We start from the raw sequence: 15,213 nt of genomic DNA, 5'->3' as shown, positions 1-15,213 counted from the left end.
CCTACAGGTCGCTGGGAATTATACCGGACCGTCTCGAAGCGCTCTTCTGGCCGCGCGGCAGTGCGCGCACCCGTGACAGAACAATGCTGAGCCTCTGTGCGTTCATCGCACATCCGGGCTTGACTTCCCGCTTGCTCTTCGCCAGGTAGTGCATGCGTGAGACGAACGCTCAGTGGGTGCTACCTCGGACGGTGTACGCGGCAGGGCGTCCCACCCCGGCCGCTAGTGCAGTATGCCGCGAGCGCGATTAGTCGTGACGCTACGTGCGCGCGGCTATGTAGTACATACAGTTTACTTCTTTTTGTAAGTGAGTGTGCGCAGTGGCCGGGAGACCCCGCGCATGGGCAGACGTAAAGCCGCCGGCCCTCTCTCTCGACAGCGAGAGAGAGAAATACTTCAATGCTGCATTTCACGTATGTGAGCGAGCGTATTTGGCGCGACTTGTGCCTCGAGAACAGCGGAGAACTGCGGGCCCATGGGCGGGCCGAAGTCCGCCTGCCCGAGAAACAGAATATTGCGCAGGGCGCCGGAGCGCTCGTTAAACACGTCCGTCCTCCGCGAGCGCTCTGGAAGCCATTGCACCCTTTTTTAGAGGCTCGTTTTCTTCGCCTACTCTAGAGTTCTCCGCTTATAGCATGCGCTGAAATAAACGCTCCGTATGTGTGTATAAGGACGAAAGGAATTCCTCTCCATTCTCTTTATGAACCACAGTTGAACAGTGACGATCGAGGTCGCGGCCGCAACCTTTTCATGTTTGCCTGCAGTTTTTTACAGTGCACCCAAAAACTCGAGTGTAATCAACAGAAGTGTTGAGACGCGGAACCTTCAGACGACCTCGAGCTCGGTACGCATTCCGCCAAAGCTGCAACACAGGCGCTACGCTTCTGCGCTACATCGGAGCACGGACGTTCACTAAAAAACACCGCTGGTTGGCAGTCTGGTAACCATGGAGGGCCTATTTCCCAAGAGCCAGTGCGTAAAAGGGCCCTCGTCAGCGGCGTCAGAGGAGGATGGCTTGCAGAGGCTGAGCGCACTCTCTCCTAGTTTTTTTTCCTCCATGTGCGCAATGTTCGTCTTCGGAAATGGAGAGACGGATAGAGCCTGAAAGAGAAGACACGCCTGATGCACGCCTTTGCCGGGCCCGAGAAAGGCGTGTCAAACAGCTAGCGGCGAGTGTGCAGATAGATAGCAGGGAAGTCACGATTTCTCGATTGCTGATATGGCGCTGATAACTTCAGGTAGCGCTGAGGCCTGGTATTGCGCAGTGTATTGTGTTTGAAGTGTGAAACAGGCGCGCAGGGTGCGCTTGCATCGCTTTTACGTGGCTTTATCTCCACATTTTATTGTCCACTGCCTGCGCACGTTCCGCGCTATCTTCGTTCACTGACTGCCGTCATCGCAAACTCGGATGAAACTCGGGCGAGCGCCAAACTCGGGCCTTCCGGCATAGCGCCCCATGGCTGGCCTTTGAACGAAGGCAAAGAGTTTAAAAAGCCGTTGGAGCTCTCGCTTGGCCTAGTGTTCAAAAGCGGCGGCACGAGAACCGACATCGAGACGTCCCGAACGAAGGTTGGTGGTTATCATTTCATTCTGCTCAGGTGCCTCTCATTGTGTTTATATCTGGGCGCTTCATGCTTTAAAGTGACCGTACTAATCTTCTGCTACGAAGGCAGAGATGGCTGTTGCGGATTTGAAGCATAAAGGGCGCGACCTCACACCACAATAATAGCAGACCTTAATTAGAAGTATTCATATGTTTAAAGGTGTCAATTGGCTTTTTAGAGCGCGGAGCAGCGTTATATTGGCGAGATATTGGGCAAATACGAAATAATATTTCGTGCTAAATAAAGAACATCTCCTGTTCTGTAAACAGCTCAACAGTAAAGGTAAATCCACCAGACGGCGCCGAATCAAACTGGAGACAGTGATAATAAGCACTTGAATATCAGTGCTGTTCGGCATTTTAGACTGAGAATTTTCAAGAACACCACAAGACATTTGTTGATGCCAGTAGTGATTCCATCATTGAATTTCTCGCCCATGTTTGTCCTCGCAAAAAGAGAAAAACGCTATGAACGTCCCCAATCATTGTATTTGAGCTTTGCTGACGTGCGAAGCATTGTGCTACTTTAACAGGACTCATAAAGAATGGCCAGTAACCCATGGGTCGGAAGCCTGAGCACTCCAATGTGTGTAAATGGCCATCTGCGTGGCGAACATAAAAAGTCTGTCCGGCTATAATGGAAAGGCAGTGTCACTGCATTGGTATCCAGCGAAGTGGATCGCATCAGTAAAAGCAATAAAGTGGCAGGTGTCTCAAAACTGAATCCATGGCTCACGCTGTAGAGATGGGTACATTACCACGTATCTTGGCAGTTCACTCGATTTGAACAGCGTGTGGCGCGTACTAAGAAACTCACACATGCATATTTTCTCTACCTGTAATTCACAAGTGTAGCGGTTGGAGAACCTCGTTATAAGTGTAGTGCAGCGTCAGATCAGTAGGATAATTTGCGATGTATACATATGTGTGTAGGCCTCGGATTATAGCCGAGCAACGTAAGCTTGGGTAATAGTGTAGTGAAGATGCCAGTTTTGAAGAGTCTTGCTTGTTTGGTCGACAAATCCTGCACTGAATATTGGAAGGCGCCTTTTTTGTTGCAGTTAAACTAGCTGGAAAACAGCGATTGAAGCTTTCGTTTTTTTTTTTTTTAAATCATGACTTTGTCACAGTAAAGACGCCAAGCGTTTAAATCTCTAGTGGCGCTGGAGCGAAAATTTCATCACGCATCGAAACGCCGCTGCCTCTTACGCTCTCTAGTGACCGCCTAGAACATAGATTCTACGCAAAAAATTCTGTCCATTACATCTAGGATTAGTTGTACTAAAAAACGCGACTTCTCACACCTGACTGGAGTAAGCCGCAAAGCGCACTTGAGTGGAATAATGCGCCAGCGAGTGGCTGTCCCGAATTCATGGTAACGATAAACGACGTTCTAAATTATTGGTCAAATGTTTAGGGGAATCCCCCAAGGTGGAGTAGATTTGTAATAAGGGAGTAATTACTCATTGGCATCCACCCGAGCGCAGCCATACGGCTACAAAGGAAAGCTATACAGCTTTCTCAGAAACTTCGTAGTTAAAGAAAAATTCGTCCTGGTCCGGGGACGACTTCGAGTTATTGATCAATTCGCTCTCGCCCTACCATAAGCTTGCCGCCCCGGTTAGCTCAATTGGTAGAGCGACTGCTCCGGTGAAGCGGTGGTACCGGGTTCGAACCCCGGGCCAGGACGAATTTTTCTTTAACTACGAAGTCTCTGAGAAAGCTGTATAGCTTTCCTTTGTAACCGTATGGCTGCGCTCGGGTGGATGCCAATGAGTAATTACTCCCTTGTTCTAAATTATTGTACAGGAGCCCAAATCTTTAGCTGCCGTGCGCGAGCGGCGACTTTTCTGTTGGTCAGCGCCATATGACGGAGCGAAGTTGGAAATAGGATGAGGCTAAGCGCATGCTCACAAAGCCCGCTCGGCTGGGGCCGTCGTCTGCTAGGCTGTTCCTTCTTAAGGACGTCACCCCTTCTTATCGCGTTTCGACGAGCAGGCAGCGTGAGTAGGCCAATGGTTTTGCTCGCATTTTACGTTCCGAAGAACAGCGTTGTAGCAACTAAGCGAGGAAATAAAACTGAAAGATATGCCGAACACGCCCAATCATGCGATAAGCCGAGGAACATGGGTCGTTATCATTATGAATGGAGAACATCGGTCATTATCCTTATGAAAGGGTTATCACTAGCTCAGGCAACAATCTGCATGTCTTGTTCTTTTGTTTTCCTGGTGAGGTAGCGAGGAGCATCTTCGATACGACCTTCGTCCCAGTAGGCACGTATGATTCTGCCCACTGAAGCCCCAGCCACTCCAGTTGCTTTAGCATCCCCTTCTGCGATGAGCCGCCCAAATGACATCCCTATAATTCGGAGTCTTGGCGCTTGACATACACGGAGTGGCATCATGATAACTGTTCCGAACTGCTGCGAGCACGGCTGCAGAGCAGCTTCACTTCAGTTTCACAGCGGCCTTTTAGTTTCGTCGCCACGCTGAAGCATAAAGCACGCAGAGTGTTGATAAGCGCCCTTCGTGCAGATGAAAAAAAGCTTTCGCGTCAGCAAGTAACACATGAACGATCCATGTTCTCCGGCTTATCGCAGGATTGGGAGTGTTCGGCCCATCTTTCAGTTTTATTTCCTCGCTTGGTTGCTAAAACGCTGTTCTTCGGAACGTTAAATGCGAGCAAAATCATTCGCCTACTCACGCTGCCTGCTCGTCGAAACGCGATAAGGGGTGACGTCCTTAAGAAGGAACAGCCTGGCAGACGACGGGCTCAGCCGAGCGTGCTTTGTGAGCATGGGCTTAGCCTCATCCTGTTTCAACTTCGCCCCGTCATATGGCGCTGACGCACAGAAAAGTCGCCGCTCGCGCACGCCAGTTTGGGCGCTTGTACAGTACGAGACAGCCGACTGAGAAACTCCGAAGTGATTTCAGTGCGGCGTCGCACTGAAAAGCTGGAGAACAGCTAAAAGAGCACTAGCGTGTTTTTATCGGTCTCATTGCAGTTTATCTTTATGCAACTTTCTGTTAGCCTTGTTTGCATTTGAAATTAAGTTAACGCTCGGTCCCGACAGCAAAGTAAGCTGAAAGGACACAAAACGCCTAGGTGTTCCTTTCTTAGGGACTCTCAAGCAAGTGCTAAATAGTTCTTGCACACAGTAATAAATCAAATAATCGTTTGCGTTATCGTTGGTTACTTTATTTTCAGATGGAACACTCATTGATATATCTGATAATCATGGCGGTCTCCATGGCTGTGGATACCATAGGTAAGAAAGCTGTCGACACGTATTGTTCGCTTGTGGTGCCCTGTTACCACCAGCGTATTCTTTCTGGAGCACTTTTCAAAATAATTGGTTTCGAGGTTTTGGATGCTGTAATGGCGCACTAGTTTCATGCGCTACCAGGCATCCTTAGAGCGTGTAGCGGTTGATGTTTCGGTTTTTCGGGAGAAGCCCTCAACTCAGCGAGGAAACCTCAGCCAGAAATAGACCACCAAGTCAATAACGGGGTTGGTCGTTTGGTGCCCAGTTTTCAGAGGTCGCAAGGTAAAGAATAGATTGGAGTCAACGAAAGCCTAGGGTACATCAAGGTGCAGTGGGAAGGATTTTTTTGCTAAATACTGGCCTTAGGCAGTCGATAAATTTCGTTCCTCGAAGTCCATGAATACTTTGGTGCGCTACTACTAAAACTTACTCATATCAGATTTCGCCGACGTTTGTCTCTCCCAAGCACACGAAGTCTGTCAGGTGGCTCACCTTCCACAATGGGTAGAGGGCAACCTGCCCACTATGTTGCGGGCAACCTTTCTGACGAAATATGCCACACAATTTATGGTAAAACAGTAGTGTGGCTTTGTGGGATTGAAAACCACTGTAGCGCAGCTTTTCATTTTTCCGCTGCGCTACAGTATGGTAAAACACTCTATGGCCACGCGTGAGTTTCGAACTTATGGCAGAGCGAACAGATCACCTTCGCTGGACACTGCATTAAGCCACTTCGTCATCGTCGTAGCCGAACATGGATGAAGGAAAAATCAGAAGTGGCCCTTCCTATTTCCAATGCATTGGCGAAAGTGTGACAGGAGTAACGCCAGAAGTTAGGCTTACAAAGTCGGGCCACTGGCAACGCTATCGTAGTAGCCATAAAAACTTCGGCCACAAGCAACGGCGTACGGCTTCATTGTTGCTAAGGGCTCGAGTGCCTGAGGATGTTTCACGATGGTTGTGCCCGGGCTTTTCGGCATAGTATGTTCAGCCTTGCGTGTTAAGTCCATATGCCTGGCCCCATGACGCTGCACACGCGTACAGGATTGTTTTCAAATGCGGCGAATAACCGTTTATTTGATAACTTGGCGTCGTGACGTGGAGCGATCGATGCATTGAAATTAATCCCACGAAGAGGCGGCACTCCGAATCATGCTTCGACACGCGAAGAAGCGTTGATTGTTTCTATGAGGGGAGTTTTGCACCTCGACAAACAGCGAGGAAATGCGAAGCCGCTCTCAGCGAATCTGCGTTTCGAATGCCATACGGCGTACGGTAGACCAGAAGAGGACGGTTCGCTGCGCTATGCAGCCGGCGATGTCGTTTTTCTCGGGCTGGCATTGGAAAAGTTTCCCTGCACTAGTGTGCCGGTTCGTGTGCAGGTGTGTGTCTGCGGGGAAGGTGGATGGCAGTGTAGGAGGCCTGCGGCGAGCGGCGTGATTTGGAGAATGCTTATTTCACGAAACGCTTGAACAACGCAGCGTCGGCGGGTTCATCGTGCGTTGTGGCTACTGAAATCAGCTCACAACGGCTGATCCTGATCGTTCGCGGCAGACTTGTGTGTTGATACCTTACACTACAGACATCTGTCAGATTTGATTCATTAAAAAGCAACAAGCTGCGTCTTTTACAATGCTGGTAAGCTATTGATGATGAATTTTTGATTGACAAGAATAGCTTCGTTGTCATGTCAGATATGAAAACATTCCGTAAGCAACTCATTCATGCGTTAAACCATATATACACGCTTGAAATGTGTCCTGCACCCTACAGCTTCACTCCAACACATCTTTCTTTTAAATACAAGCTTCTTCTGCAGCATATTTAAAACAAAACATCATAAATATCGAACTTGGGGCCCACGGTCCCTTAGTTTTCAGCTCATATAGTGCATTCGTTTACATAAAATCTCTAAGCACGATGTGCACGTGCAAAGTTTGCAGAACAAACCATCTTTTCGAGCATCAGGTAACAAGGAATGTTTTCAGATAGCGCTTCTGAGCCCATATGGTCTATTTGACTCATGCATCTCCATCATATGCAGGGCACATCCAATGCAGCTTATTTATTCCCAGTTGCAAGCATGGTCATGTATTTTCTGTTGGCTACATCCTAATCAAAGTGGTCAAGTCTATATGGAAAGTCTTGGCCTTTCCATTGCATTGGTTGTTTAGTGCGTTCCACGCAGAGCAATTCTGGAAAAACATATTTTTTAACGGAAAATACTTTATATGCATTATTTCATATATTGCAAGATTTCACTATAACAATCAGTGTACACGCAGGTCTGCTCTCGGCAGATTTGAACTTGTTTCCTATTAACATTTTTGTATCTTAAAAAAATTTCCCCATTGGCTTTCTATGACCGTCTTACCTACTCGATGCGAGCGATGGAAAAACCCACGTGCACCCGTTGCCTCCCACCTGCACCCGTTATCTCGCTCTAGCATACCGCGCCCACCAATTCCCCCAGCACAGCGTTACGACCAAGTGCCGTTGCTGTGCTGCTCCTCTACCCGCCGACCCTTCCGCTCATGTGTGTGCTCAGTCCCGGTGCGTTCATGGCCAGGTAAACACCCACCCCTCCCTCGACCCCACTTGCCCCTTCCTCCTCGCTCAACAACGCGAGTGTGCCAAAGCTGCATACCTCCGACGCCTAGCTTTGCACCGGGCCACGCAACCCCTTCTTCCTCCTCCTCTAAGCATGAACCTCCATCAGCTCTGATCACGTCACCACCAGGTTCCTACTCCGCCAAAGTTAGATCCTCGGGGCCAGCGTCCCTCTCTTCCCCTACACCATCCTCTCCATCCCTCACTGACGAGAGCCGCTCCTTCAACGTCTGGCTCGCTATGCTGGAACGCCAGCAGCGAGAGCAGCAGCGCATTTCCCACGACCTTCAACAGCACATCCATGCTTTTACTCAGAACCTCCAGACAACCACCTCCTCTCTTACTTCCCAGCTTACCAAGCTAAATGAGCACCTTGCCACGTTCACCACTCCCTCCACCACCGCTCACGTCGCCTTTTTGGCTGGATCTTGTCGGAACCACCACACAGGCACACCACACTCGCTGGGTTCAGCTAGAGACTTTCATTCTCCAGATTTTTACCACCCTCCAAACACAATCCAAGCAATTGGAATCCAACCATATAAACTCCCAGTGGGGTGGATTTTCGTTTACAGTGTACGAAGAAAAAACCTCGCGTTGCATTGACTGACAGCGGCTGGGGTGCGGTAGTGCCTGGGTGATTGCAACGCGAGTAGGCTCAGACGGTGGTGGGCTAGAATCAGGGTCCCAATAGAAAACTTAGCCGTTGCGGACGGCAAGCGGAGACGCCGTTCATACATATTGCAAGAGGGAAACTTTTTGACTCTTTTCCACGTCTTTTTAGCAGTATATTTGTGCATTTATGTATTGTTACCGCCCTAAAGTCGGAAGGCTAAGACACGAAAAATGTTACAGGCATAACAAGAGAGTTTTGGCCAAATTGGCATTAACAAGGGCATTAAAGGGACACTGAGGAGAAATTGAAGTTGGCTTGTATCGACAGAATACCAGCTCCTGATTACAAAAACGCCACTCATACTGACAACAAAGCTCTTGTAACGTAGAAAAGAGCAAGAACCAAAATACAGGTATCGCCGCCACAGGCCAAACTCGCAAGTACAAGCGTCATGACGTCATATAACAAAACAGTGTTGCTAGAACAACGCTAGGACACGAGAAGCACAAATCACTGAGGCGCAGCCAATGCATGCGCAAATCTCCTTGACGTCGCCAGATGGCGCCATGTGCCGGGCAGCTACGCGCTCGCCTGAAGCATCGGGACCAATCAGCGCCTGCTCGCCGGCGTTAGGCGGGCTCCCGGTATTCCGCTAGCGGTATCAAGGTACACGGTATGCTAAAGGTGTCTATTTGCGAGAACTTCGTTGACGACTTCGAGAACGAGATCCATCGTAACGCTCGCAAAACGCCGGTGCAAACGTAAGCGAAGCGACTGTAGCGACGGCCGCAATAGCCGATAGATGCCTTCAACGTGCGGCCGGCGGTAGCTTTCTTTTCTGCTGCTGCTAGGCCGCACTGCTGGCCGCCAGAAATCACGGAGTCTGCACACGTCATGTCACGTCATGTTTCGCGTCACTTAGTCCTCTGTCGTCATAGCCGAATCCCAAGTTTGAATCACAGCGGCGGGAAAAACCTTTTCAACTTCGAATCCAAATTTCTTAGAAATCAATGCATTTTTCGCTGCCGGCCAAGTGGCAACAAAGCCATGACATGCCGAACTATCGAATTTTGCTATAAAAAATATATTAATAGTGCTCTCCTCAGTGTCCCTTTAAAGTCTGTGGGCAACTTTGTCTGAAAGAAGAAAATAATCGCGACTTACGCATTAAGTGCCATGATTCGAATTATTACCGTTACCGACACAGTAACACGCATAATGTGGCCGAAGGACAAATTTGTTGTTGTATGAAGGGTGACTGACGGTGGATTAAAACAAAGGGTAGCCTGAAATGGGGAAATAGCGCTTTTCGTTTTTCTAGCATTTTCGGATTCAGAGGCCTTCTCAAACTATATAAATAGCTTATTAAACTGGTTGTTCGTTCCTCTGACTCGGAGCACACAGATAGGGGTTGAATCGGAGTCAGGGCCGAAGAACGCGTCCGCTTGAATAGAAGCATCTTTCGGCATATTTTGTTTACTCGACTTCCAGCGTTCTCCTAAGAACACATCCACATTTTGTTCTGGAAGGACTTGTTAGCAAACGGCGTTTCAGCTGTAATACTGTAAAATTTAAATTTTCAGTTATGTCAGCGCATCAGCCCCGACTAGCTTCCCCAGGTGGCAAGTCCGCTATGAGCCATGAAACATTCCGTGTTTCCTGTAGACACAAAATTTTTTTGCAATGCATGCACTAAACAACCCGTCAATTGCGATTGTACTGAAGGAAAGCGCAGCCGCTAAGATGCATCACAGAAAGTGGAGCAGCAAGAAAACCACAAAAATTGGCCCAGGCGGGGCGGTTAAGCCTTTTCAACAATTGCGAACGCCACTGGTGCCTTCATCTGCGTTAGCACTCTGACCAATTCTGCTACGAAGCACCGACATGCATCCTGACCGCATGTGACGCATACTCTATAACCCGGTCGGCTTAAATTTTTTTTTGCGGAATTTGAGAATAACATGAAAACAATGTCAGTGAACCACTCAGCACGAACGACTGCTTCGTTGCATCACTGCAATGCTGGCGCTCAACAGCGATCGGTCCGAAGTAGCCAGGTGACTCACACCGCTCGACCTTTCTGACGAGCGGTCTCTGATCTGGGCCAGAGAGACCCAGAGCGCCTTGAGGCTGTGGTGAGCGCACGGATGAAATCAGTGGAACTCATCAAGAGCGTCATTTTTGTTATACCAGTAGAGTCCGATGGTGCTTCCTATATTACAGCCAGAAATATCCGGTCTTCAAAGCCTAGTGGCGAATGGGCCCACCCGATTCCTTGGCTTTTTTCGCCCATTTACATTTCTGGTGCACGAAAACATGAAACCAAAAGCGAAACCCAGAATTTCCTAAGCTAATTTTAGCAGAGTATAGCCTTAGTAAAAGTTTAGAGCCAAGAATAGGGCTCATCCAAGCCGCGTAGCTAGAAGAATTTGTAGCTGGTTTGTTAATATCCTGCAGGAGCAGGACCAGAGTACCTTTTACGTTAAAGAGATTAGGGACGCTGAACATTTATAGTCTGGACCGACAAAGGAGCACGAATTACGAATATCGACGCAGTGAGGGAACGGAACGAGTGATGTGACTCGTTTGCGTCCCTATGTCTTAGCCGGGTATATGCCAATACACCCAACTACAAGCACTTCTCATGTATAACATTCCGTTCGGCTTGGCCCAGAAAGAAACCATCCCGGGCTCTAAACTTTTGACAGAGTGCACATAGATAAATGGGATTGAACGCTGCCCCGTTTTACTTCGGCTTTTCTTACCTCGTGTGATCCGGGTAATTTCGGCATTCGCGAGCGGGTATTTTGAAACTTATGTCTTCCTTTGGGGTGGAGGCTCAAAAAACATGCGCAAGGCTTTTGGGGCCACGTACTTCCTCAAGCTTCCTACCGACACAAACGAATGTAACGTTCCTGTGGTTGAAGAGCGAGACACTTGAGGCACCGACGAGAACCAAAACAGGATTAATTATTTTTTAAAGAAAGATTCGTCGCTTTTCATACCGTAAAATCTATTCGCGCCCAACTAGCGGAGCCTGAGATTCTAAAATGTACTTCATCAGGTAAGCCCAAAATTCTGAGGCTCCGTTTAACCCTATACTCTTGTGCTGCGCACCAGTAACGGTCTTCTTTATTTTTATTCTTCAGTGTACCCACAGTGCCATTACGACGTTACAGCGGGGGGGGGGGGGGGGGGGGCGTTAAAATGCAATTAAAAAAAAATAGATGCCCGCATCCAACGTGGCTTCTGACCCCAAGGATGCGGTTCGATTTCGGCCGCGGCGATCGCATTTGGATGGAGGAAAAATGCCAGAGGCCGGTGTACAACAGGTTGTCAGCTATGGAACTCTCCTATGGCAGTGACTGCGCAGGTTATTTTGAAGCAAAGCAACTATGTCTGATTATGGAATTTTCAATCCATTTCGGTACCGTCAGGTTTTATCTCCCATATTATGTTTTTGAAGCAGCAATAGGGGACGAACAGCGCGGAAGGTGTTCGGTAAATAAAAAAAAAATAGTATGCACGCCCGTTTCGGTCTTCCTGGGATACAAGTTCATGGTAAAATTTAGTGAGTTGCTTTATGCCCGAGAGGTCGCTGAAAAACCGTGTTGGTCATATATTTCTTAATTTTTGTTCTATGAAAGGGCTCATTATGCTCTTGTATGAGGTAGGTCACTGTATTTTTCACCATCCGCCGTTATTAAATACACTTCCGTACTTGTCGGTTTTCATTTGTGCCCACTAAAATGTTTAGCTAGTCCCGGAAAACTCCTGTACTCATTATAGATTTGGAATCATTTTAAGGCACCGCTGATTATTGTTTATTACTTCACTTACTGATTTATTTGTGTGTATTCCACTTCCCCTCTTGGCCTGGCGAGTATTGTCAGGAGACTGGGACTAGACAAAGAAACTTAGGGTGAGGGGCTTGATATGCCCTTGAAGGCCCAAATTAAAAATGGTGACGTGGTCTTCATTTTTTAAAAGTGCTGTGCTCTTTCAGACTTTACCATAACGTCTGAGAGCCTATGTTGCTGCGACTTCTTTTTTTTAAATCTTTATTTCTCGTGCCGCGTGCGGCTGTAAAAGACGGCCCAGCATTTGCCTTCACGGATGCTTCATTGCAAATCCTCGGAATCTCTCATACAGTACTCAAAATAGAGACGCTTTCTTCCTAGGTGAGCGCCAATGGAGTCCTGACCTGAAAACCTCGAGGCAAATGAAGCAGCTAAACCTTGGGAGCCAGTTCCATTCACCGCTGGATTGGTTCCGTCAGCGTGCTGGACAAGGAGAGGAATACTTGCCCTATGGAGATTTTCTCGCCCTTTTGAGATCACTTTTTACTGATTTTGGTGATGTACCAACAAATGAAACACAGGCTGGTGCTGCGTTGCTGTTCAGTAGCTTTGATACTGACCATAACAAAGCCTTAGATGCTTCAGAGTTTAATCGAATGTGGACATCATGGATCGAGGCCATACTGTCCCCAAAGTTTGCCTTACTTGTTGTTGATGTGCAGAACGACTTCATCACAGGAAGTCTTTCAGTGAAAAATATCAGTGACAATCGCGACCCTGAACGCATTGTGCGTGTGATCAATGACCTTGCAGAAAATCTCCCATGGGAGCTGATTGTCTACACTCAGGACTGGCACCCACCAAACCACATCTCATTTTTCGAGAACAAAGATCGCCGCCCGTTTCATTCCAGTAGCCCCGTGAGTGCTGAGGAAGCCAAGATTTTTGATACCGTAGCTTTTGCTGATAATAAAACCAGCTCTGGCAGCATTGTGCAAACTCTGTGGCCAACGCACTGCGTACAGAATACGTGGGGAGCACAGTTACACCAAGAGCTGAGGGTCACTGACCACGCACTTTTGATCCGCAAGGGCACGGATCCAGATGTAGACAGCTACTCTGCCTTTCGGGATAACGACAGTCGCAATGCAACAATTCTTGACGCAGAGTTAAAGGCTAGAAACATAACACATGTTGTCGTTTGTGGAATAGCTTACGATGTTTGTGTAGCCTCAACAGCGCTACATGCCATTGAGTTAGGTTACGCGACAGTTATCGCTGATGATGCATCCTGCGGAACTTCTTCAGTTGCTACGAAAGCCACAAAAGCCTCTTTAGCTACCGAGCACTGCATTTTCCCGGAAAGCTCTATAGTTAAGCAAGTGGTCCGTGGAGTGGTGCGACCCCTGGTGCTAGGCCTTCAGCTCGCGAAGTCCCAACGAGCGAACAACTGATTGCCTTCCCAGCACCTCGTGAGCCTTGTATTCCCAGGTATAATTTAGGCTCTGGCTGAAGTTTGGACGGTAGGGGCATATCTGTCTATTCCACAATGACGCTAAGTGGTGGAGTGCCTGCTCAGTTATACTTTCCTTTTCTCTACTAAATCCACGCTTCGTCTACAACTCGATGGGCGAGGGAAATTGTGGAAAGCTGAGCACAGCCTTGCAAGCAACCCGCACAGATCACTGCTATAGCACCTGGAATATAGAGATAGCCGAAGGGCGCACTCCGGTGCTAGCTGCATGTGGCACGACTAAAGAGTCAAGGAGTACATCGTTGCTCGCAAGCAGCGCTTTCAGACAAGTAGCCGTCGTTGAGCGCAGAAGGAGCACAATAACACAAATGATTCATACAGCGGGTAGACACGTATTTTTTCTTTCTTTTTGTGGCATTTTAAAGTGACGTGTTTGGATCGTCAGTACTGTCCAAGGTTAAGACTACTTACACTACTTGAACTATTGAGGAATTTATTAGTAGGCTTTAATAAACATCCTTGAAAAAACTGCAAAGGACACAAAGCTCGTTGTTTTCTGAGCTGAAGATGAGGTGGCCGTTAAGTTAATCTGCATTATGGCCTGTCTATTCTAGAACATACTGAGACCTTATTTGAACACAAAAATTCGCTTTTACGTCTTCAGCCAGGAATTGCTAAATATTACTCATTGCTCGTCTGTATAGCTGTGGTGACAATGACATGAAGAAATTATTTCTTCTCTCTTGGTACGATTACTGCCTCCCTCATTACAAAAGCTGCACCAAAGCGTTAGCCCTGATACTACAGCATGCAATACGACTTGTGGTCACTTAAAACTGTGCGTTATATTAACAAAAATAACAAACTACAATGCACTTAAGTAATCAGTACCTAACCAGAAGCATGTTCAATGTCTTGCGACAAGCTCACCCGAAGCAGATAGGCCTTCACTTACAGTGAGCAAACCACTGCATTCTACACCATGCGGTTCTGGGATGCTCAACTTGGGATAACTGGTATTTCTAATAATGTAAGGGTTTCAAAGATATGCGTAATCTTGCGAAATATAACATTGTTTTTGCTGTCTTCTGGAGAAAAGCATCGCTCTGTTAGTACACTCCGGAAATTTTTCTTGCTTGTATTCATATTAACGCATTATTGTTACATTACAATGTCGAAAACTAAAATTGTGAACAATGAAGTGCCGTAATTGTTTGTAATCTGGTGTGTATTCAAATCTGTACATATTGCTTGTAGTTATTTTGTGCAGATGTGTTATCGTGTCATGATCAGCGTACTCAAATGCTGTCATTGCTGCTGCACCCCTTCGTTACACGAGAACACCAGGGTGTCTTTTCTATTGCTTTTCGTCTTTCCAGAAAAAAATTTTGTATTGGTCTAATAAATGCATTAAAAAATATTCAGTCTCTGCAGATGTTTTCAAACGAACCAGCAAACATGCTGTCCCGTGGCAGTGCCGTGCATGCAGTAGGCGATAGCACTACACAGAGGCTTTTTTTATTTTCTTTATTATGTTCATTTCTTTGGAGCACTACAAGCGCCACTCTTTGGATCCTTAGCCAAAGGCTAGTCATGCATCCATGCGCTGCAAACGAAGAACTCATTGCGGACAACTGTTTTCCTCGCGCATATCAAGATAATGCACCTATCTGTATTATGTTGATAATACAGATAGTACATTGATAATACAGATGGTACATTATGTACAGATAATACATAATACAGATAGTAATAGATAGTACATCACTGTAGCACAGATTCAGCAATCTGTGCTACAGTGATGCGAAGTGTCTGGGTGTACTATGCCACTCTGTGTAATAA

General features: G+C 47.3%; 1 protein-coding gene across 1 annotated transcript; it reads left to right on the top strand.

The window, feature by feature from the left end:
• Positions 1 to 1,351: 1,351 nt before the first annotated feature.
• LOC149327462 (uncharacterized) lies at positions 1,352 to 14,766 on the top strand. The gene is made up of 3 exons (XM_089562430.1): positions 1,352 to 1,569; positions 4,814 to 4,874; positions 12,279 to 14,766. The coding sequence occupies exons 2-3, from the start codon at positions 4,814 to 4,816 to the stop codon at positions 13,349 to 13,351; spliced, it is 1,134 nt and encodes a 377-aa protein (XP_089418556.1). The 5' UTR covers positions 1,352 to 1,569; the 3' UTR covers positions 13,352 to 14,766.
• The last annotated feature ends 447 nt before the right edge of the window (positions 14,767 to 15,213 follow it).

Source organism: Amblyomma mixtum, chromosome 10 (assembly GCF_055824585.1).
Source record: "Amblyomma mixtum isolate Tamu chromosome 10, ASM5582458v1, whole genome shotgun sequence".
Taxonomy (NCBI): Eukaryota; Metazoa; Arthropoda; class Arachnida; order Ixodida; family Ixodidae; genus Amblyomma; species Amblyomma mixtum.
Note: the sequence above shows the minus strand (reverse complement) of the source record. Positions and strands in the feature narration are given on the sequence as shown.

What these genes read in the sequence shown, in the direction of transcription:
- LOC149327462 (XM_089562430.1), top strand. Translation starts at nt 4,814, where the DNA reads ATGGAACACTCATTGATATATCTGATAATCATGGCGGTCTCCATGGCT. An exon ending in CATGGCTGTGGATACCATAG is followed by an intron (nt 4,875 to 12,278) that starts GTAAGAAAGCTG and finishes CTTTCTTCCTAG; the next exon opens with GTGAGCGCCAATGGAGTCCT.